Genomic DNA, 22942 nt, shown 5'->3' on the forward strand with positions numbered 1-22942 from the left:
GGTCTGTAGTGCAAAACTCAATTCTGTCATACATTCTTCAAAAGTGGAGTAATAATAATGATCTCTGTAGATTCTTCAGATCTCATCTAAAGCCATTTCTGGCCTTTATAGCACCAAGGGAAACATAAAAAGAGGGAAATTCCAAGATTTGTGGGTTGGTTGGCTTATAAACACATCTTTTTGGTGGGATGATAAATTGAGTTGGTGCTCTTTCATCATAAATCTCTGAACTTGATTCTCTGAAGGTTAAGGTCACAGGTGTGTTTGTAGGTGATCATTTGTTTTAATGGCCGAGAGGTTTAAAGGGACAGTTCACCCAAAAATGAAAACTCATTTACTCGCCCTCGAGATCTTCCACATCTGTATATTGTACATTTCTTTGCTCTGAAACACAGAGAAAGATATTTGGAAGAATGCCTTGGCCACCATTGACTAACATATTAGGATTTTTTTTTAATAAATTTCTATTTTTTGTTAAACACAAAAGAAGATACTTTGAAGAATGTGGGAAAGCAAACATTTCTCGGGCGCTTTTGACTACCATTGTCATTTTTCCTACTATTGTAGTCAACGGTGGCCAAGGGTTAGTAAATAATGACACAATGTTTATTTTATCTGTCCCTTTCAGTTTTTTTTTGGTGCTGAATCAGTTCCTGTGAATCAGTGAATGAAAGCTGATGACTTTTAAAGAGAGATGGCAGAAGCAAGCTCTGTTAGCATAACGTTGATTAGCGACACGGTCGCACATGCTATGATGATATGGGCAGTTCTCCTGTCAAGACTAGACCGATTTATGTATTTAGTTTTCTAAATTCATAACTGTTTGTTTACCTAGCTAGCAAGCTTTCTTTACAGTTAAGTTTCAGTTTACCGCAAAGTTCTTAAGCAACCCTGAGGTACATGTTTCTCTTTCAGTGTGGCTAAACAGTTTCTTATTTCAGTTTCTTATTTCTTTATTTTCCGTTGCAATTGTGACTTTATGCAAATGCCTTCGTTAATTTGTAGTGAGCTCCTTTATTGGCTTAGCATTGAAGTCATGTCAAAGCCGTCTGGTTAGAACTCTCTATTGGCTGCCAAAGTGTCATTTAACACCTTTACAACAGCACACAAATGTGTGTGGACCGCCGCTGTACGTCTCTTTGTGGAAGTTTATTCAGTCATTGGCGGCATGCCATTCATTCAATGAAGTGGACAAGCAGGTTAGCACCTCCTCTTGCCCGCCTCTCTGTTGACTTTCAGTTTCTGTGTGCGTGTGGATCAAGTTTTGCTCTCTGAGAAGTCAACGTCTCCTCTGAATTTCTCCTGTTGTATTTCATATATCTAGAATATGTAAGATGACCTATTTCTTTAAGACAATAGATATCAATTGACTTCCCGCCATAATAAAGACAAGTGCGTGTGTGTCTCCACAGGTAAAAAATCAGTCCTCCAGCAACAATGAGAGCTATCAGGAGAGGTTGGCGAGACTAGAAGGTGACAAAGAGTCTTTGGTTCTCCAGGTAAGTTTTACACCTAAAGCCCTCATTCGACACAATAGTCACAATGTCAACACAATGAGCAGAAACTAACCAACATGCTTGTAAACCACACGGGGTCAAAAAGGGTAAAGAAAGAGACACGTGACACCCCTTCACTCCAGCCCGGGGTGACACTGCTGCCCTTTCTAATTCACAATGTTCACAGTTATGGGACAATAGTTATGGGACAATCGTGGTGGAATGGTTGATGTTTCTTTTCACATAGAAGTGGTTTAGCTATGTGTTAAGTGTCAACAAGCTAGCTTTTTTGTGCTAAAGAGCATTTTGAATCTGACACTTTGTTTTAACTAAATAAATGTTGGGAGTTTTTGCTGACAACTTGGAAGGTGATTTTGCAATGCAAATGCTACAGTTCTCAGCATTTTAATACAGTTGATGCATTTCATTTTTGTACCACTAGGGGCACCAAATACACTATTGTAAGCCCAAAATTTGCTAATTAGATTTTGTACGAAATAATAGTGAGAGTGGTCTATCTGCATACATTTAGCTGCCATGATGTTTGGGTGGTTGCTAAAGTGTTTTTAGAATGTAGTTATATGGTTGCTAAAGCGTTCTGTGTGGTTACCAGCAAGTTTCAATGTGTTCGACTAGTTTCGCACCATTGGTTAAGCCAGGACAGTAGTAGACGTCATGGCTAAGCCTTCAAACAAATTATCTCTACACAACAAACTTGGATATGTGAGTATTATGGCATCAAACATTTCACAAGAATCTACAGTGTTTGTCTTTACAAAACCAGTTCCAAAAGGTGACATTCTTCATAGCCGGCCTCTCTCGCACTCTGATTGGCTGTCCACACCGATGAAAGCGATTGGCTCCTTCAAGGTGTTCAACTTCTGCTTTTACCTGTCCTGCTGGTTGGCAGTGCTTCAGTTGGAATTAAACAAAAGACTGTTTTCAAATCGTTTGAGGCTCAGACTCCGGTGTCAATATGGAGGCACGTCTTGTCTGAAGAAGGGCGATTTTTAACCCATCCGTCCAGAATTGAATGTGCATTCCTCTGCTGTGTTTGCACGCTGGAGGTGGACGTGTGTTGCAACCGTCATTAGCATACCTGTAGGAGGAACGTGAAAAGGACTTGTGGGGGGAGTGAAGGAAACAGGTTTCAGTTTTATCTGAATGAACGTTTGTCTGCTGTCTTTAGGTGAGCGTCCTTACTGACCAGGTTGAAGCTCAAGGAGAAAAGATCAGGGATCTAGAAAGCTCCTTGGAGGAACACCACCATAAACTCAATTCTACTGAGGAAATGCTCCAGCAGGTAGGATACTTTGTGTTGAAAGTTGTCACACTGTCAAAGTCCAATGTTCAACACCTGAAACTCGAGCAACTCATGGTTTCCCGGCAATTGCGCAAGTTGTAATTGTGTAGTTTTGACTTGTACCCTCTTAGCCATGGTGCATGTTTTCAATCTACGTGATTTATGATGTCGGTTAGCAGCGTCCTAGTCCTGGCGTAGACCAACCTAAGCTCTGTTTATTTGTTTGTTGGTTGGTGTTATAAAATAGCTGTAAATGTGTGTTTTTGTTATGTTGTTAGCTGTATGAGTAACTGAGGTGAACTGTGACCAAACTTGAGACTTGATATATTTAGCCAGAGTTCACTGTCAGCTGTTCTTTTAATTTGTATTGAGGAACTGTTTGGATTTATGTGACATTTTGTAACTGCTACGTTCCGAGAAACCGCAGACGTTGTCACTTCTTTGTGGGTTTCTTAATGTCCTGTTGAAAACAAATTCATAAACGTAGAATAACCTAATTTTTTCCTTCCAGAGTATGTTTAACCACAGGATAAATGATTAACAATTTCAACGGTTTCTTTTAGGGCAGTCAAACTTAATCACATCCAGAATAAAAGTTTGTGTTTACTTTATATGTGTCTTTGTATTTTGCATATTCATTTTGTATTTACAAACACTTATACATACTTGTATACATTTAGGAAATAATTATATTGTAAAATGTATTTATTTATATTTACCAATAATTAAAATGATATATAAATGTTTATTAATTTTATATTTTTTCTTAAATATATGCTTTTTTGTGTGTTTTTATAAATACAAAATTAATATGCACATTTTACAGACATATGCAAACACAAACTTTTATTCTGGATGTAATTTATTACGATTCATCATTTTACAGCCTTAGTTTTTTTTACAAATCAGACATTCTTTTAAAAGATTTTGTCCAGAGTTTAATAATATTTTTACAGTTGTTATTTAGTTGTTATCAATTGCATTGTAAATTAAATAAAACAATTACATTTTAATAATTTGAGAATAATTCAAAATAAAAATTGAAAATATAAAAATGATTATTATTCCCTTAAATATTTATTTTTTATAAACAATATATTTTTATTAATTATTTAATAACTATACATTAAGTATGAACTACCAAGTGTTTCTATTGCCGTTTCATACCAATTAGTGTCAAATTTATAAGAATTTCACACTATTAAAAGCAGCTTTGTCTCGAAAGATGTTTAGGATTCTTGGCAGTCTGCTGTGCTAACAATCATATCAGTATGGAATGCCAGAGATGGGTAGATAGTGAGACCGAAGAACCCCACATGTTTGTCCTGCTTGATGGGGCAAGTAAAGTCAGAGCTTAAACACTGCGGTTTTATTAACTACAACAGGACTTTGCTGTGGACTAGTAGTTTGCTGTAGAACCAAACAGTTTCGACCGAATTGTTGTGTCCAGTGCATTAACCAAGTCTGAAAAATTTGTCTGTACACATCTTTAGATTAAGCAAATAATAGACAGTGCATTCGAAAATTGAAAGTCTATGTTGTAGGAGGTTTTTTATTTACATGGGGCGTTTTTATTCAGGAACTAAAAAGGGGAAGTGCTGAGAAATAGGAATAAGAGAACAGTGTTTAAAAATTCAGTGTGTAAAATGGGACAGGAAAGTTAAAAGGTCAAATTGGTAAATTACAATGTGAGCTTTGGGATACTTTCCCAGCTGATCCATCACTAAAGTTGCTTTCCTTCCATATTTTTCTATATCTACTTACAGTAGAGTATTATGGTATTAACGGCATCATGTTTCCTTTGTCTGTTATGATCATGCTGTGGTATTATATTAGGGTTGCACTGTGTAGCGGTGCTACGGTAGCATTGCTATGCTAAAGCTTCAAAACACCTGCGATTCCTGTCTATTTTATGAACAATAGTATCGTAGTACCTGAAGTAATGTTGCATATGCGCATTAACGTTCATTTGAACACTTACATTTACCTTTTTGCTCTGTTACTCTTCTTAATTAATATTCTGTGTTTTGAACGACTCGGATGATATAATGAGTCATTCATTGAGATATTTGCTTTGTTCTTGAATACATTTGAACGAATTTGCTGAATGATTCACTGACTACGTGAAAAACTGCCGCCTTTTAGTTTCCGTTTAAAGTAAGCCTAACAGCTCCTCTACGCGGACGCGGCGCGATGTGACGCAACAAATAGAACGCATTAGAACATATTATGATTTAACATTGTGTCCACACTGGATGTGGCGCGGTGCGACAATCCCATTAGAATAAGCAGTGTGTCATGTCGCGTCGTGACCGGTGTAGACATAGTGTAATATTTCGTTTTATAAACATTGCAATATAAATTGTACTTTTCGCACATTTGAATTAGTTCCCACTTGAAAATGTTGTAGTTTACATAACTTTTATCACAGTAAAACCTAGTGTTTTTGAGTCGTCCATTGTAAATATTGAAGTATACTACAATATTTGATACAATTTGTCCACTTACCATAGTTAATTCTACAAAATATTTCAGTGTACACTATAATACATTTTACTATAGTAAATACGAAATGTTTCAATTTAGATCTGTGTATTAAGAAAATTTGGTTTATTATGTAGATTTAAATAATGAACATGGCACAGCATCGTGATACTATGTATCGTAAGATCAGTTTATGGTTTATAAACAATATCATTCTGACCAATTGCAAACTTCAAAGTACATCAAATTGCTATAATATTACCTCGTGATACCATTTCTGTACCATACATTCACCGCAGTAATCTTTTGTACGGCTAATAATGTTTATGCAATAATCTATGACCTTCTTGGAATTTTAAACACTGGTTAACAAAGACTCTCATGGCCTTGCTGAAATTAGCCCTCAGTATCAGGAATGTTGAGAAACTGAGTTTCCCTCTTCTGGCCCTTTGCCTCACACACATTCTTATACACACACTCTCTGAAGAGGCAGAGGAAGTAAAAATAGAGCTCATTGCGCGAGTATATTTAGCGGCGCTTAGCATTTGGCTAAATGTTACTGTGAGAGTTGCCCAGTAGAGCAGCAAGAAGCCGTCTGCACTGCTTGACATTGTCTGCAGTACTTCTCTGTACCTGTGTGTGTTTGTGCATAACCATGTGTTTCCTAACGTGTGCATGTGTTTTAGGAGCTCCGCAGTCGAACTTCTCTGGAGACGCAGAAACTAGAATTGATGGATGAAGTTTCCGGTCTGAAACTCAAGTTGGTCGGTATGGAGGACACACACAACAACACCGATGAAGAGGAAAGACATCATAAGGCTGAGGTATAGTATCAGACTCACAGCTTACAGAGGGCGCGAAATTTAGTTTTCAGTGATGAATCTGTGAAGTGGGTAGTGGCGACTTTGTCTGTCTGGCATCATCTGATAGCTGTTTTTTATTTTATCCATATAATAATACTGCTTAATATTTGCATGTTAACTACTAGTTTAGATCAGTAGGCCTGCAAACCATTTTGGAGCCAAATTTGAGTTGCTCACAGTTTAGAAATAATATACTTTTTACTATGAATGAAATGTGTACACTAAGGTGTAATTATAGTTTTGTTTTCAGTTTTACTGTAGTTTATTAATACTTTGAACTAGCTTTTAGTTTTTCATTTTAGTTTTTATGTTCTATATTATATTTATTATTATTTTTTTGAGCGATTTGTGTATTTTTTTAAGCAATTTGTTACATTCTTGTTCTGTCACTTTATTTTTGTTAATTTTCATATTGCTTTATCATTTTATTTATTAATTTATTTAAATGTATTTATATTGGTTATTTATTGAATTGTAGTGTGTAGTACTTATTTCAGTTTTTTTCTATGGCAATATTTCAAATTTTTGTTACAAAAGGCCAATATTTTATTTGATTTTAATCAACAGAGTTGTTTTATTCGTTTCAGTAAACTATAAAAACCGTGGGAGGTTTCACTTGTCTTTAGGTTACGTTTTGTTGTCCACATGTTGGCTTTATTTTATTGGACACCACACGCAGAGAAGCAGCCATGGTCATCTAAATTGTCATCTATTAGTATCATATTTTAATATGAAAGAACACACAGAGGATATGATTTGGTTTATTAGAGTAATATTATATTAGTACATTATAAAGAATGTATTTTGAAGTACAAGATCAGTAAACATCTGTTATTTTATCTCATATTTAGATTTGACTAATGGAAACAGTTCTTGGTAATTCATGGCAGTGCTTGTGTTGTGGTGTTTATATGTAGATCCTGTAGATGTATCGCTTCTTAACACCTAATTACTTATCCGCCTCCCATGGGGCCTTTTAGAACAGAGACCAAAGTGTACTTTAGATAAACACCATAAAACTTTAAACATGCATCTGTCCTAACCTTTATTCTTGAAACAAATGTATGGTTTGCTGTCACAAGCTAAAAATGGGAAGGTCGCATTTTTTTTAGCCTTTCCCAAACTGGAAAACCTACAAATATAAGAGTTTGGGATTGAACCAGAAAGCGTCATGGAAAACATTGTCTAAATGTATTGGTCTTCTCCATATACCGCCCATACATGTGGCAACAGAAAATATGTCAAAACAGTTAAATTCATGGTGTGTTTTAAGAACAATTGTGCTATCTGAGGCAAACCGGACTATCACACAGACTCAGCCCTTCCACACGCTGACAGCGTGTTTAAACAAACATGATTTACAGATGTGTGCGTCTGCAGAGGCAATTATGCATACGCACTCCCACGTAAGCTCCCGGTGTCAAAAAGGCAATGCTGTGATAAGGGAAGATGTTAATCTGTTGGGACACAATAGCATGAGGAGGGGGAGAATGAGAGACAGTGATGGACCGTTTGATGAACGTGAAATGACAAACGGCAGAAGTGCTGAACACAGCCGATGAACATTCAGCTCCACACGACACGAAAGCAGTTTTTAATACAAATGAGAAATGGGTGTCTTCAAAGACCATTTACGGAAGTCATGCCACTCGGCGACCATGTTTGCGACGTCTCTGAGTAGCTGTTTACGTCATAGTAAGTCTACAGTCCTACTTGAATGGGGTAAGGTATATATCACTAAAATCGCTGGCAAAAATCCCAATTAAACAACATTTTTATTATTATATTAATAATTTAAAATGTCATGAACTTTATAATGACGTTGGTTTTCTTAGCAGTCATGATGTTTGATGTCGCCTCATCTACCGCGCCTGCGTACAGGCTGGCAAGCAACTTACGAGAGCCCCGCCCCATAAAATCTATCTTTATTGTCTTGCAGTCTTTATTGGTTGACGATTGGCTCGTTTAACTTTAAGCCGGGACTTACTGGAAGTTTGGACTTCACTAGAGCGGCCATATTGTGCGATGCATTCCTCTTGTAAACGCGGTGCATCTTGTTAATAGTAATTTTGTGTATTCACGTGGTGTGTATATTTGTCATTGGTATTTGTGTTATAGCGATGTGCAAAACCGCATAAAGGATAAATTGACTAGGAAATATACGTATAAGAAAAAAACTAGTAAACGTCACTAATCGACAAAGTGTTTGTAGGTTGACTAGTCGCTCATTGCGACTCTTTACTTGTAACTTTTTGCAATTCGTAAAAATTAGCGTGAGCAAATAAGCAAATGTTACAAACGCAAAAGTATATATTTTCAATAACTGGTTAACATTTCTGAACATTTGCTATTGACAAAACAAGCATTTCATTGATTTAATTTTATTTGTATTTTATAATATTGACACACTCTTTTAGCAAATTTCCTGCGATACTTCTACATTGCATGTAGTGACATCACAGCATACGCTCTCAGTGTCATGGTAACGGAGCCGTCCTTGCATTTGTTGCATCAACGAACACCAGCCACAAAGGTGACAGCTGCACGGCTCCGTTCAAAATGATGGAATGGCAAAAGTTCACTTTGAACATACCACAGGCGCGAACACTTTCCCCACAGACACCCCAGTTGGCTAAATATAAACACACAACATGTGTGTTATTAACGGTGTGAATAGAGATCATACGAGACTTCCTCTGGCATACGGTGTTAGCATTTCAGCATGGCTAAGATTAGCTTCACTAATCTGTTACTTGTGATTAACAAATTAAACATTGACGTGCCCATTGTTCTTCATCGCTTTTGAGGGAAACTTTTATTGCGACAGGATTCCTCTTTTATAGCTTGGGAGACTTTTAGCACAGTTTGTGACGCTGGTGTAATATCTTCCAAAAGAGACTATTGAGGTTTTAGAAACAATGGACATATCATTTATGATTTTTTTATTCCTATTGCTTAAAATGTAGTTACACTTCAATTATTTTCATACTCGCACTATGGAAATACTACAACTATCCCTACTGTTTCTTCAAATCTTCGTAAAACACTTTGTTTATTATGTCACCAAATCTGATTTTCTTTTTTTGGCTTGTTTTTCTGCTCTCTCAGAGTGTTGTAAACCTAATAAGTGAACTGCAGGAGCAGATGTGTAAATTCCAGGAGGAAATCAGCACTCGCATTCAGAAACAGCAGGCCCTCGAGAGCCAGGGGGACGCCGCGGCACGCGAGGCTTATGACCAGAGCCCCGATGTGGGCCTCGGTGCCTCGGACGCAGAGGAATGCGGCTGTCGCTGCAGAGGCGGAGGAGAGAATGTAGGCAGATCTGTCTTACATGGTGGACTTACATCAAGACCCCCCTACTCGTTGTTAACCATTTCCCTGTCTCACATGTGGGCGTCCCGACAGGAATGACTAACTCCACTTTGGAAATCTCACGGCCGCTGGTGTTTGTAGAATTGCTTTTGACACAATGTCCTAACTTGTTTCGGGTGTGGTTCTGCATGATGGAGGTCACTAACGGTTGGCGAGTAGCGCTGGAGAGATTCCAGAGGGTTATTGGCTTAGTGGTGGTAGATGTTTTACCGTTTAATTCTGTCTCTTTGTGAGGAGGCAGTATGGTTTTACAGGAAACTCTGGAGCTTTTGCGTTTTTTAACTGCACGGTGTGTGGGAACTGAATTGGTGCTTCTATGGTGAACATAAAGATGGTAATGGTTAATGTGGTAGATCTACTGTTTGGTGTTAAAGCTACTGTGCTGCCAGTTTGGAGGTGGTGTGTAATTGTTTTTTGTGTGATATTGTGTATTTTTCAGGCTTTGCTGCAGGAGCTCCACCTTCTAAAGACCAAAGTTGATGAACTTGAAGGAGAGAAATCGCAATATGAGAGGAAACTCAAAGCCACAAAGGTAATGTATATTTGGGCATCTCAAACAGATTAAACACTTTTGTTTGTTCTGAAACTAATGATTAGGAAAAATATGATTTTTTTTCAAACTTTTATTTCCTACTTTATTATTTACTTTTTTAGTATGTACTAACAGTTTTCTGCTACATTGGCTTTAAAGGCATAGTTCACCCAAAAAGGACAATTTAGACATTATTTACTTACACCTTTATGATGTCTCAAACCTAAATGACTTTCTTCCGAGTAACCTAATGATACAAAATGTTGTAGACCGGCAGCCTGTTCATATCAATAAATTAACATTTCATTGGTTTCTTCATGTCTCATGACGAAACACGCATATAACAACTTATCAAGAGACAGGAAAACGAAAGAGATTTCGAAAAATGTGCCACCATATTTGAACCTATCTCATAGATATGTTTGTAAACATTGAAATTTTGCTAAATAAGATCAAAATATTAATAATTTTCTCCCACAAATGTGTTAATTGATATATCTATTCATCTACTAGATTATTATTATTTTTATGTTAGATGTGAGACTTTTTGGAGCTGCAACATGTAAAGTTTAATTCAATTAAATATAAAATTAGATTAAATTAATGTAATTCTTAAGAATATGATTGAATTTAAATTCAATTACATTAATATTCAATAATATCAATGAAATATATTAATATAATTAATATAACGACATATTATATGATTTAAACATAAAATATTATTTACAGTAATATATAATAAATAATATACTATGTTATATTTATTATATATATTATATTATAAACATAATTCATTCTTGTTTTTGTTTGTTTTCAACTGAATAAAAGAAGTCAGAAATCTAACGATAATGGGATAAATCATAAGTGGATTTTCGTCTTTTGGGTGAAATGTCCCTTTAAGACCAAATGCAAACTCATGTCAATAGAGTTTCTTGCTTTGATGCTCTGCCTCTTCTATGTATTAACTGGACGTCCGTCTTGCTGTACTCTCACACCCTAATAAACGTCCCTCTGGGTTTCTCTTCCTCTAGCTCTCTATCACCTATTCCCTCCATGTATGTTACCAGTCGCTCATGACCAAGCTTTCTACCCTGAAGCTCACGGTCGAGCACACTCAGGTAGAACGACAGCACTGGGAGGAGCGTTGTCGGACGGCTCAGGTGCTTAACCTCGCTCCCCCTTTACTGTCTCTTGTCGTCCTTCCCGTGTGGTGTGACACAAGGAGAGAGCATTGATGGCTCTGTCCCAAAAATCATCCAAGCATCTTATCAGTCCTTTTATCTGTTCAGTTATTTGCTTTGGATGATTTGCATTATTTGGGACAGGGCGAATACCTTAATGTCTGTTTTTCCCTATCCAAGCCCCAACGTTCTGCTTCCTTCTTGTGCCTCATGTTTTCTTCAGCCTTTTCTCCTGGATTGTGTTTATTTGTGTTTTCCTGCTTCACGATCCACAAAGTGTATGTTCTTTGATGCTAACCTACTGAGACGGCTCACGATTGCTCTCCAGCGTTTTCACAAATAGAGCAAATGATCGAGGTCCACGTGGTCTAGTATAAATACGTTACTATGTGTTCGAGCAGCGACGGAGGGGACCATTGAGGATGTGATAAATGTATAGAAAAGAATTTCAAAGATTAAAGAGTTTTAATCTTGACAGTGTTTGCTTAAAGGTGTACAGAGTAAAATTATTACGGGCAATTTTAATCCACGCACAGCAACCATCCTTTTTCTGTGGTTTAACCATTCGTGCCATCACATTTGTGTTGTCATTGTCATACTCTCCCGTCCTCCCAAAAGGATTCATGCGATATCCTTTTTCCAGTCTGTTTTGAAGATGCGACACTGCGATCTCATGCAAAACGCGCTTCCTATCATCTCCTTTTGACATCTTGTTTTTAAGCATTTCAAGTGTGTTCTCGAGGGTGCTAACCGCTGAGGCATTTTTCCGTTTGGCAGGCAGAGATGGGCAAACTCCAGCAGCTGCTCGCCGCCAAAGATGCCGAAATCGAGCGTTTGCAGAACCAGCTCCTGTCCAGGGGAACCGTCAGCAGTGACATCACAGAGAGAGGTACGTCTGGCAGATTAAAATCCTGACGGTTACTGAAGTGCCGCAACGTGCCGCTGAGGCATTAAACGCAGAATTATTTTGCATGACATGGATAAATTCTGCATGGGAGTTTTGAAAAAACGTTCTGGGATTACTAACATGTGGCTCTTTTCGGTAATCTCTGCGGCCCCTGCTCGACGCCGCTTCCTGTTGTAGAGGAAGTGTATTTGAGAAAACTGAGAGACAAATGTAAGCCCACGTCTCTGAGCTCTCATGCTGTTCCCAGCTTGATATGACTGTCCCTCAGGCTCCTCTCTGTCAATCTGACTAATTTCCACTGGCATGCTGTCGACCCTGTCACACCCATCCTGTCAGTGGCTACCTGTTTGTGTGTGTGTGTGTGTGTGTGTGTGTGTGGAGGGGGGGTTTAAGTGGCTGCTTGTCGTCGCACCCTGCGGGTACATTAAAGTTTCCAATGGATTTGTGAGTTAAACGTTCTGTAACCTATTAATACAAGCACCGGGGTACGTTAGAACAACTTGAATCAATAATCTCAATTTAAAGGGACAATTCATCCAAAAGTAAAAATCCTGTCATTTACTCACCCTCGAGTTCCAAATCTGTATGAATGTCTTTGTTCTGATCAACACGGAGAAAGATATTTGGAAGAATGCTTGTAACCAACCCAGTTGGGCGCCATTGACTACCATAGTTGGAGAAATGACAATGGTGGTCAAACGTGCCCCTGAACTTCTTCAAAATATTTCTTTTTTTTGTTCAACATAACAAAGAAATGTATACAGCTATTTTTCCTACTATGGGAGTCAATAGTGTCCAAAAACTGTTTGTTATATGCATTCTTTCAAATATCTTTCAACTCCTGAGCTACTTTGGACCTATCATGTTTTTTCAAAGGGGTTGGTTAACCCCAACATCTCCCTTCTGTGTGTAGTCAGTACATTTGAAGCACAGCATACAAACTGAATTTTGGTCTATATGTCACAGATCAAGAATTACAGAGGCTGAGATCGGGAATGGAGACGTTGATAGTTACCAATAATGAAAAGGTAACACGGGATCTTCATAGTATTTTGAACTTGCGAGGCATTTATACTTTGATATACATTTTAGTTAGCTGCAGTTGTGCTCATGGTGGGTTAATGGACTGAAATCTGTTTTGTTTTGCAGGATCGCCATATAGAGGAACTCAATGCTATGTTAGGCCAGTACCGAAAAATGAAAGATGGTTTTTCTGCTGTGGCTAATGATCCGTTACTGAGCGGCAGTAGTGAAGAAGACATCAGTGGCGGTCGGAAAATCAGAGCCTTGACTCATAAAGCGTACTCGGATATTATCAGATCAGAACTGCAGGTATGAGAGTTCAACAGAGAATCATATTCTTTAAAATTACTACGCCACTACCTAGTACATACCTATTGGACACCTAGTTAAGTAACAAGTATGAAGTCTATCGATGAAAATACTTAACTAGTTGCGCAATACACTAGTTGTGTACTACGAATTGTAGTACAATCTACCAAGTGCGCACTACCAAGTTTTTAGTTCTTACTGCAACTACACTCCAAGTTACATATGTAGATTAGAATTGTAAATACTGTGTACAAGTACTAAACTAGATGTGCAGTAAACTAGTTGTGCACTAAACTAGTTGTGTTCAACGAATTATACACTACCTAGTGCACACTAACTATCTATTGCACACTACATAGTGGACAACTAGTCTAAGACTGTGTACAAGTATAGGTCATTTTATTCATTTAAAGTCTATCGATAAAAAAATGTACTTAACTAGTTGTGCACTAAACTAGTTGTTTACATCGAAATGTAACACACTACCTAGTGCACACAACCTAGTTCACATCTAGTTTAGTAAAGACTGTTCACAAGTATAGGTAATTTATTTATTTGGAGTCTATCGATAAAAAAACACTACCTTGTACACACTACCTAGTGCATATAACGTAGTGCACATCTAGTTTAGTACCGTTTTTTCTTCTTACTGCAACTATATTACAAGTTAAATATGTAGGTTTAAAGTGTAAAGACTGATTACAATTAAAGGACAATATTCAATCATTTTATTACAATAAAGCAAAAAATGTATATAAAATAAAATAATAAAAAGTAATGTAATGTAACGTAACGTAAGTGAAGTAACATGAATTAAATTTAAATTTTAATCTTTTTAATTTAATTTTAATCTTTTAATTTACATTTTTTTATTAATTTTAAATTTTTAATATTAATTTTAATTTTAGATAACAATTAAAATTAAAAAGATTAAATTAAAAAGATTACAATTAAAATTATGATACATTTATTATAATATTTATAATATGTTATAGAATGTTCTATTATATTCCGGAACGCTCTAGAATGTTCTATTCTATTCCGGAATGTTCTAGAATGTTCTATTCTATTCCGGAATGTTCTAGAAAGTTCTATTCTATTCCGAATGTTCTAGAATGTTCTATTCTATTCCGGAATGTTCTAGAATGTTCTATTCTATTCCGGAATGTTCTAGAAAGTTCTATTCTATTCTGGAATGTTCTAGAATGTTCTATTATATTCCGGAATGTTCTAGAATGTTATATTCTATTCTGGAATGTTCTAGAATGTTCTATTATATTCCGGAATGTTCTAGAATGTTCTATTCTATTCTGGAATGCTCTAGAATGTTCTATTCTATTCTCGAATGCTCTAGAATGTTCTATTCTATTCCGGAATGATCTAGAAAGTTCTATTCTATTCCGGAATGTTCTAGAATGTTCTATTCTATTCTGGAATGTTCTAGAATGTTCTATTATATTCCGGAATGTTCTAGAAAGTTCTATTCTATTCCGGAATGTTCTAGAATGTTCTATTCTATTCTGGAATGTTCTAGAATGTTCTATTCTATTCTCAAATGCTCTAGAATGTTCTATTATATTCCGGAATGTTCTAGAAAGTTTTATTCTATTCTGGAATGTTCTAGAACGTTCTATTCTTTTCTGTAATGTTATAGAATGTTACGTTCGATTATGGAATATTCAGAATGTTTTTACTGCTTCTGTAATATTCTAGAATGTTCTATGCTATTATGAAATGTTTCGGAATGTTCTATCTGATTCTAATGTTTTAGATTTATTTTTGTAGATTTAAATGATATCACAATAATGTCTTTATCGCTAATATCGTGATAACCGTCAAGTCGAAAATCTGATATGGTGACAGCCCTAACGCTAATAAATCAATTTATTATGATAACAAATGCTCCCTTACCTTCATTCTACATTTAAGTTATTGTGATGAACATTTACTTGATGATTTAGCAGCTGTTTTAATCTCCACAGATGTCTTCACGAGGACCCTCGCCGCTTCTGGTCTCTCCTCCGGGTCTGCAGAGAGAGCTGGACTCCAGGTGAGCGAGAGGTTTTATTATTTACAGTACACTGATGATGGAGTCCGGTGGTCCCCGGGGGCCTCTGTTTCTAGAGGCAGTCGCCGGGATCAGGTGGCATCTATGGCAACACAACCTGAACCGTTTTGTGTCCCGAACCTTCACCCAGGCAGTTCTGACTCTGTCAACTCTCTCTCTTCATGCATCCTTTTTTATCTTTCACTGGCCCAGCTGTCGCTATACACAGCCCTCCATGGGGACTTCTATGGTATCCATTGGTGTTTTGGATGTGTACAACAGACAATGGCAAGTGGAGCGTGCTTTGTGTGTGTGTTGTTTGGCTTTAAAACGTAGCGGCTGCCTTGTCGTTGTGATGTCATTACAAGCGTACACTCACACTCACGTTTTGTCCCATCTGTATAATGTACAGTGGTCTGTATATGAGACCCTGTAAAAAAGTCCAACATCAAGGCTGCATGTTTTGCGCAGAAAATTAAGAATATTTTCTTAAGATAAATCTAGTTTAATGTGTTTTATGGTTGTGTTTTCAGGTCGATTTCACGAATGCTGTCCACCAGCCTGGAAGAGCTTCAAAGCGGGAGATCACAGACTGTACGGCAGTAAACACTTTTTACATCTTTGCGACTCATTTATTTAACAAAGTCATCTTTTCAGTGTTTTCGATTTTTTTGACTTTCCACTCATTTCCTTTGCTCAAGCCACATTTCTTCAATACTGCTTATATTAACCACACTGTGCACATATGTCTCCATCGTATGCTTCAGCTAACCGTGTGTTTTGTGCTACTGGTTTTTCTTAAGCATGTGGTGGGACAACCTATAGAAGCTGCTTTAGAGGTACTGCTAACCAGCATTAACTAGCATGAACACACTAAACGCAAACACAACCCAAGCTTTTTCTGTGCATGTCCACCGTGCTCATTTTCCTATTAAAAGAGACTAATAATGATTTATGTTCTATGCAGAATCGATATCATACAGACAACAGCAAGTACCAGACCCTCCCAGGACATTTTGGTCGTCCGGAGCAGAACGGCATGAGACTGCAGGCGTCTTCCCCGCTGCAGCAGTCTCCCGATGAGAGCGAAGGCAGCGAGTTTAACTTAAGTAAGCAATTGTCACACCGTACCCACAATGCTTTGCGGCAAAGTCCGTTTTCACGTGATTTTTCTTTTATACTCGCGTTTTGACCTTTAACCTAATTAAGATCAGGTGTTGTGCTTGTTTGCTCTTTTATACTCCAAGCATTGGACCATAACAGCACTTCTTCTTTCTCTGCCTGTTTTAACACTAAGGTGTCTTTGCATGGTCAACCCTGTATTTTCTCTTGATTCTTTTTCTGTGACTAATCCCTCTCCTTCTGCCGTGCTGTCGTTTTTCCTCTCTCGCTCCGTGCGAAGACCGCTGCAGAAGCGCCAGCGCTCCAGCTTTAGGTATTGTCCTCTCAATCTCCAGTTAGCATGCGACCGCTGAACACACACTTGCTGTGTCGTATCGGATTTAAAATAAGCTCTGCTATCCCGTTTCTTTAAAAGAAGCCGAGAATATAATTCTCTCTCTTTCCTTGTACAGTAGATTAGAGTTTATATGAGCTCTGCTACTGCTACAAGTCTAAACATATCAAGTCTAAACTAGTGACGTATTCACATTCAGTGTGTCTGGAAGGAAAGATCCATTTTGGTTTAGATCATTTAGATCAAGAGCATTGATCCGGTGTCCCTGACCTGTTTTGATCTGTGTATTATTAAATTCTTTATATGGAAAAAATATGCATTCAAGTCTCATCATTATTTCAGATTTGTACATTCCTTGCTAAGACCCCGAAATAATGCTTTAAAATGTTTTGCTGTATTCATTTGTAAGGGAAAAATGGCTTTTCCAATGTTGATTTATTGAAACCCCAAGTATTCCCTGAAATCACGTAATCGGTGCAAAGAAGGGAACATTTACAAAGGCCTTGTGACATTAGCCTGTGCTTTTCTATTCCTGTGCTCTCTCGCCTGCCGGCACAGGACCGCGAGGAAACCATGATCAGTTTGTTATCGGTGGGTACACACAGAATAATGTGTATTCAGCCCAAAAGCAGTCATCAGGAATCATGAACACAGTGTGAATACGTCGGTCGCTTGTTTCTGTTTGCAGGAAAGTCTGAGAAGGCGGATGACTCAACGCTGTCTGACCTTTCGCCCGTATCGTCTGGGGTCGATTCGGGCCAGCAGTCGCCTGTTTCACCAGAAAACAAGAAGAACCAGAAAGGATTCAGAAAACTTTGGGGAAAGTACGTATTTTGTCTAAACGCAGTCTGTTCACATTTAAATCAGCATTTCTTGGTTAAGACTATTTGAAATGGTGTTCAAAATACATTAAACATTAATCATGTGATGTGTTTTAGAGGGAAAAAGTGGTTTAGGTCAAAACTGGAGTTTTACGAATAGGTTCAATGCTATTGTTGGACATCGTTGGGGACATCACTTTGGGTCATTTCTTGAAGCAGTTGCTGTTAATTTCTTCTCCTGTGGTATACAGGATCAGAAGAACCCAGTCAGGCAGTCTCCCTGCAGATTCGGATTCAGAGTTTAAGAGAGGAGGCTTCAGGGCCACGGCCGGTCCTCGACTCACCTGCCTCGGCATCGGTGCCTCTCCACGGTATCCCGGCATCTAAACATAATTCACTTATTCTCATTTTCTTTGATTTTAAGTTTATTATGTTTATTTTTTCATCTTTGTGTAATGCAGTGAGATGAACGCTCCCTTCTCAAAGTGGTCATGTGATCAGGTCTGCGCTTGGATGGAGGAGTTTGGGCTGGGTCAGTACGCACATATGGCCAGACAGTGGGTCACTAGCGGCCAGTCACTGCTTTCTGCTTCACCACAGGACATTGAGAAGGTGAGAGATGCAAGAATGTATTTGTGTGAATGCAATTTTAACTCATACGTGTGAATGTTGGCTCACGATTAATGGTAATATCACATATACGCTTAAGCAAACATCGTGCAGTTTTATATACTTATTTAATGCCTTAATGCAATTTAGATTTATGCGTGTTGCTTCTGTAAGAACAATAAAGTCCAGGTTTTACAATCTACGGTTCTCATGCAACACCTGGTCATTAACATGACATCATTTGGCTACGCCTCTCACTTCAGGACGTGGTGGTGCCACTCAAATCCAGCTTGCCAGTTCATGGGCAATTTCTTATAATCTTACTGTTCTACCTGCCACATATGCTTTACCTCTGTTCCACATCAATGACGCTGTCTGATTCGCTTGCATCAAAAACGTTAAAACATAAATCGCGTCCTGCCCGTTACTGATGTTTGCATTGATTTTCACATTAAGGAGCTGGGAATAAAACACCCGCTGCATAGGAAGAAACTTCAGCTGGCTCTGCGCTCCCTCAACACAAAGATCACAGAGAAATCATCTGAACTTCATCATGTTTGGGTCACACGTAAGTATTCGTGCTGTTTTAATATAGGGTAGTTGTTATAGACGATTTCATCAGAGTTAACTTCAAGTCTGTGTTTGGTTATAATATAACCGTTTGTTTTATATTTAATTCATATTAACAATAATTTATATAACAAAATAATTGGATATTAATTATATTCAATTATATTAAAAATACTCAACAGTTATTGATTCTTTGTGGAGGTCTAATGGAAGTTAAGTTTGGGCCACATAACATTTGTTTACGTTGTTGGTGCTGAAACCGTCTGAAGTGTTGTCTTTATTTTTCATAATTACATTTTTTTACTACAGCATAGAAATGTATGTCAAGCAAATTGTGAAAAGCGATAAATAAATGAATGAATTCCTGAATATTTATTAAAGAAGTAACACAAGTGCTTGATATTTTGCTTTATAAAGCACATAAACGCTTATCGTAACTGAAGAATTGCGGTTATGTATAAAGAAACTGTTTGTTTTTGCACAGGTTGGCTGGATGATATTGGTCTACCGCAGTACAAAGACCAGTTTAGTGAAGCACGTGTGGACGGGAGAATGCTGCAGTACTTTACAGTGGTAAATATTCATCATCACTTCCTGTAATGCTTTGCTTTTATTACTGTTTAAACTGTTACATCATGTCCTAATCGGAATCACAAATTGGCAATGACAAGCAATACTGAAAGTCAACATGCAACGTGACATGACATTTGTCACAATATAAACCATGATATTTAAAACCACGAATATCAATATTCTGCCCATACTAGACGTATCATGATATCGTAACTGATTTAGCACCAGTTAAAAACGTGTTTGCCATAGGAGCCCCAATGCTTACAAACTGGTGGTCTCGTTTTCAGAATGATCTACTGTTCCTTAAAGTCACCAGCCAACTGCATCACCTCAGCATCAAGTGTGCCATTCACGTCCTGCATGTGAACAAGTTTAACCCCAACTGCCTGAAGAGAAGACCTGGAGATGAGGTGTGTGCGTATGAGAGGCAGAAATGTATAGATGTAGTGAGACAAGGGTCATAATGTTTATTTATGTTTTTGTGACAGAACATGACATCGCCTTCTGAGGTGGTTCAGTGGTCCAATCATCGCGTGATGGAGTGGCTGAGATCGGTTGATCTGGCAGAATACGCCCCCAACCTAAGAGGCAGTGGAGTGCATGGAGGACTGATAGTGAGTCTCTCAAATCAACATATATGTCATTTTTCCCTATAGCAACTTAAACAAAAACATGTCATTCCAAACCTGTATAACTTTCTTTCTTCTCCTGAACACAAAAGAAGATATTTGAAGAACGTTAGTAACCAAACAACATTGACCCCCGTTGACCTCCTTTGTATAGACACAGAACCACTGAGACCTTCCTCAAAACGTTTTCTTTTTCTCAGATTCTGGAACCACGTTTTAACTCGGAAACCCTCGCCATGCTCCTGAATATTCCCACGCAGAAGACTCTTCTGAGGAGGCACCTGGCCACCAAGTTCAACACACTGGTGGGTTCTCAGTCTCAGCAGGAGAAACGAGAATACATGGAATCACCAGGATACACACCGCTGACCACCACAGGAAAAGTCCGGGTGAGAAACCGTGTTTTTATTAGCTGCCCCTTCTACAAAACACACATCTGCTGTCGTCATTTTCAGAAACACCTTAATCCCTCACACCTCGGAATGAAGCTCACACATGCTATCATACAAACAGACGCATGCGGCAGGCTGAGTTGTAATGAATCTTAGCTGACGCTGAATGAGCGTTTTTGATGCTTTGCTTAGGCCATCTTGACAGAATATGCTGAGAGAACAGCCCTGATGCACTTACTAAGCACAACAAAGCTTTAGAGGAAACATTTGGTCTTTTTTTAGGCCGTTTATTCACCCGTTCTTTTTTGAGAATGTGTTTAAATGCTTCTTCTGCAGAAAGATAAAGTGGATCCAAAGAGGAACTCACATTGCGCTTTTTTGTGTCTTCTATGTTTTCAATCGGTTACTTTAAAATAATGATATTTACACATCAGCTTATTAGATGCGATGCATCAAAATGCATCTATTGACTTATTTTTGTTTTCTGCCTCAGCCTCGTAAAATGGGTTTCTCTACTTTCGGGCATCGTAAGAAACGCGGCGAAGACTGCACAGACTACATTTGCCCTCTGGACGCATCCCAAGCCCAGGCTCTGCTCAACGGGACCAGCCGGCCCTACAGCGGCTTCAGGGGTCTGAGCCCAATCTTTGACAGAGACCCAGAGAGAAGGGAGCAGGTGGGACCCCCACAGAACTGATGCTGTAATAGCCATCACCTCTGAGCTTGCAGCCAATAACCCTCCACCCATATCCCACAAATCCACGCCTACTTCAACACACCCTGCTTTCCTTCAATGCCATTATTTAACACCCCAGCATCCCTCATTGATCTATCTGGACGCTTCAGAAAGTCACTCGATGGATCCAAGGATTCAATATTGTATTTTGACATCATCTCACCATTGCAACATGGTGTTATAAGAGGGTTAGCCCAAAACAGTGCCACTTTACCTGTGATGGACAATGAAAAATCTTCTATTATTTTTGTGAATTGTTTAAAAACGTTTTATTCTGGGGGTTTATCAAACAAGTATTCCATTTTTATAACCTTCACCTACTTTGTGCTGTTTTGAAAGACAGTATGTACAATGATATTTATGCAATATTTGCATATTTTAGGGATTTATTTAATGGTATATTTATGTTGGTGAATTTTAAAAACACACGCAAAATACTTCACGTCGGAAAACTGCACATTTTGACAAATGTGACTTACCTGGTTATTTTCATACAATAAGATGTACAATGATATTTTTATAGGTAGAAATCTTGACTCTTCTGTTAATGAAGAGCTCTTGTCTGTTCATTGTAATGATATATTTCAAAACTAATGTGACATACAGATGATCAATAAACCTCATCAACCACTGATATTTTGCTGTGTTTTTATAGCACATAGAAGACGGATTAGAAAGACTTTCACATACTTGCACATGTATGCAAGACATGTTATAGTAAACATAAACTAGTTCAGTTATGGTATCATTATGTCACCGATTTCCTTGATCATTACGTTTTCTTAGAAAACTAAAGGCCTATTTACACCAATGATGATAACAATTAAAACAATTGTTTTCAATTTAAAAGCACAGCAGGGTTTTAACCACAACTATAACAATAAAAATAAAATCCATTCTAATTTCAAGGACTACTGCATTTAAAAACGGCACTGTATGAGCTTAGAATAAACAACAATAAATGTTATTGTTTGTAACATGATAGATTTATCATTATAGTTATGGTTATTGATGTAAACGGGCCTGTCATCTTGTCAACTCAGGATTATGTATTCGAACACGAACTTTGTGAACAACAGCATGCATGATTTATAAACATTAATCATTAACCGTCATTCATGCATCTGCACCACCAAATGCTCGTTTTCACAATGTGGAGAGGTGCATGCTGGGAAAGGATCATGCAATATAGAAGAGTCGCCCGTGTTCAGGTACATTAAAAAAAAGAAATGTGCTTGAATGCTTCTTTAACATGATCATCCATTGCTTCTGCTTAAAGGTCACCCAAAGTGAACATTTTGTCATCATTCGCTCCTCTTGTCATTCAAATTTGCATGACTTTCTTTCTTCTGCGGAACACAAAAGAAGAATTGCTTTTCTTTTTTCCAAAGAAAGTTTGGAAGAAAGTTGGTAACCAAAGCGCGCCGTCAATGGGTCCCGGTTAACAACATTTTTCTAAATATCTTCCTTTGTATTCTGCAGAAGAACGAACATCATACAGGTTTGAAATGACAAGGGGGTGATGACAATATTTTCCTTTTTTGGTGAACTACGGCTTAAACTAATGATAATTTACTTATTTAATTGTGTATTATATATGTATATTATATAGTAGCAAAAGTAAAGTAATAAAAAG

General features: G+C 37.7%; 1 protein-coding gene across 8 annotated transcripts in view; it reads left to right on the forward strand.

Moving 5' to 3' along the window:
- Window positions 1–22942, forward strand: part of ppfibp2b (PPFIA binding protein 2b) — a 40784-nt gene that overhangs the window by 17293 nt on the left and 549 nt on the right. For 2 of the 8 annotated variants that reach the window (XM_056739676.1, XM_056739681.1), the window contains 22 exons: window positions 1413–1499; window positions 2686–2799; window positions 5970–6107; window positions 9255–9458; window positions 9958–10050; window positions 12012–12123; window positions 13108–13169; window positions 13291–13473; window positions 15456–15523; window positions 15734–15808; window positions 16054–16114; window positions 16324–16359; window positions 16488–16629; window positions 17665–17800; window positions 18049–18168; window positions 18259–18409; window positions 18863–18974; window positions 19461–19549; window positions 19837–19959; window positions 20038–20163; window positions 20379–20567; window positions 21064–21938. In XM_056739676.1, the coding sequence (XP_056595654.1) occupies window positions 1413–1499; window positions 2686–2799; window positions 5970–6107; window positions 9255–9458; window positions 9958–10050; window positions 12012–12123; window positions 13108–13169; window positions 13291–13473; window positions 15456–15523; window positions 15734–15808; window positions 16054–16114; window positions 16324–16359; window positions 16488–16629; window positions 17665–17800; window positions 18049–18168; window positions 18259–18409; window positions 18863–18974; window positions 19461–19549; window positions 19837–19959; window positions 20038–20163; window positions 20379–20567; window positions 21064–21267 (2625 nt within the window). In that variant the 3' untranslated portion in view covers window positions 21268–21938. Of the gene's footprint in view, window positions 1–624; window positions 1330–1412; window positions 1500–2685; window positions 2800–5969; window positions 6108–9254; window positions 9459–9957; window positions 10051–12011; window positions 12124–13107; window positions 13170–13290; window positions 13474–15455; window positions 15524–15733; window positions 15809–16053; window positions 16115–16323; window positions 16360–16487; window positions 16630–17664; window positions 17801–18048; window positions 18169–18258; window positions 18410–18862; window positions 18975–19460; window positions 19550–19836; window positions 19960–20037; window positions 20164–20378; window positions 20568–21063; window positions 21939–22942 lie in introns of those variants that run through there. The other 6 variants (XM_056739682.1, XM_056739683.1, XM_056739677.1 and 3 more) reach the window with 6 other exon arrangements.

Source organism: Triplophysa dalaica, chromosome 24 (genome assembly GCF_015846415.1).
Source record: "Triplophysa dalaica isolate WHDGS20190420 chromosome 24, ASM1584641v1, whole genome shotgun sequence".
In the NCBI taxonomy this organism is placed as follows: Eukaryota; Metazoa; Chordata; class Actinopteri; order Cypriniformes; family Nemacheilidae; genus Triplophysa; species Triplophysa dalaica.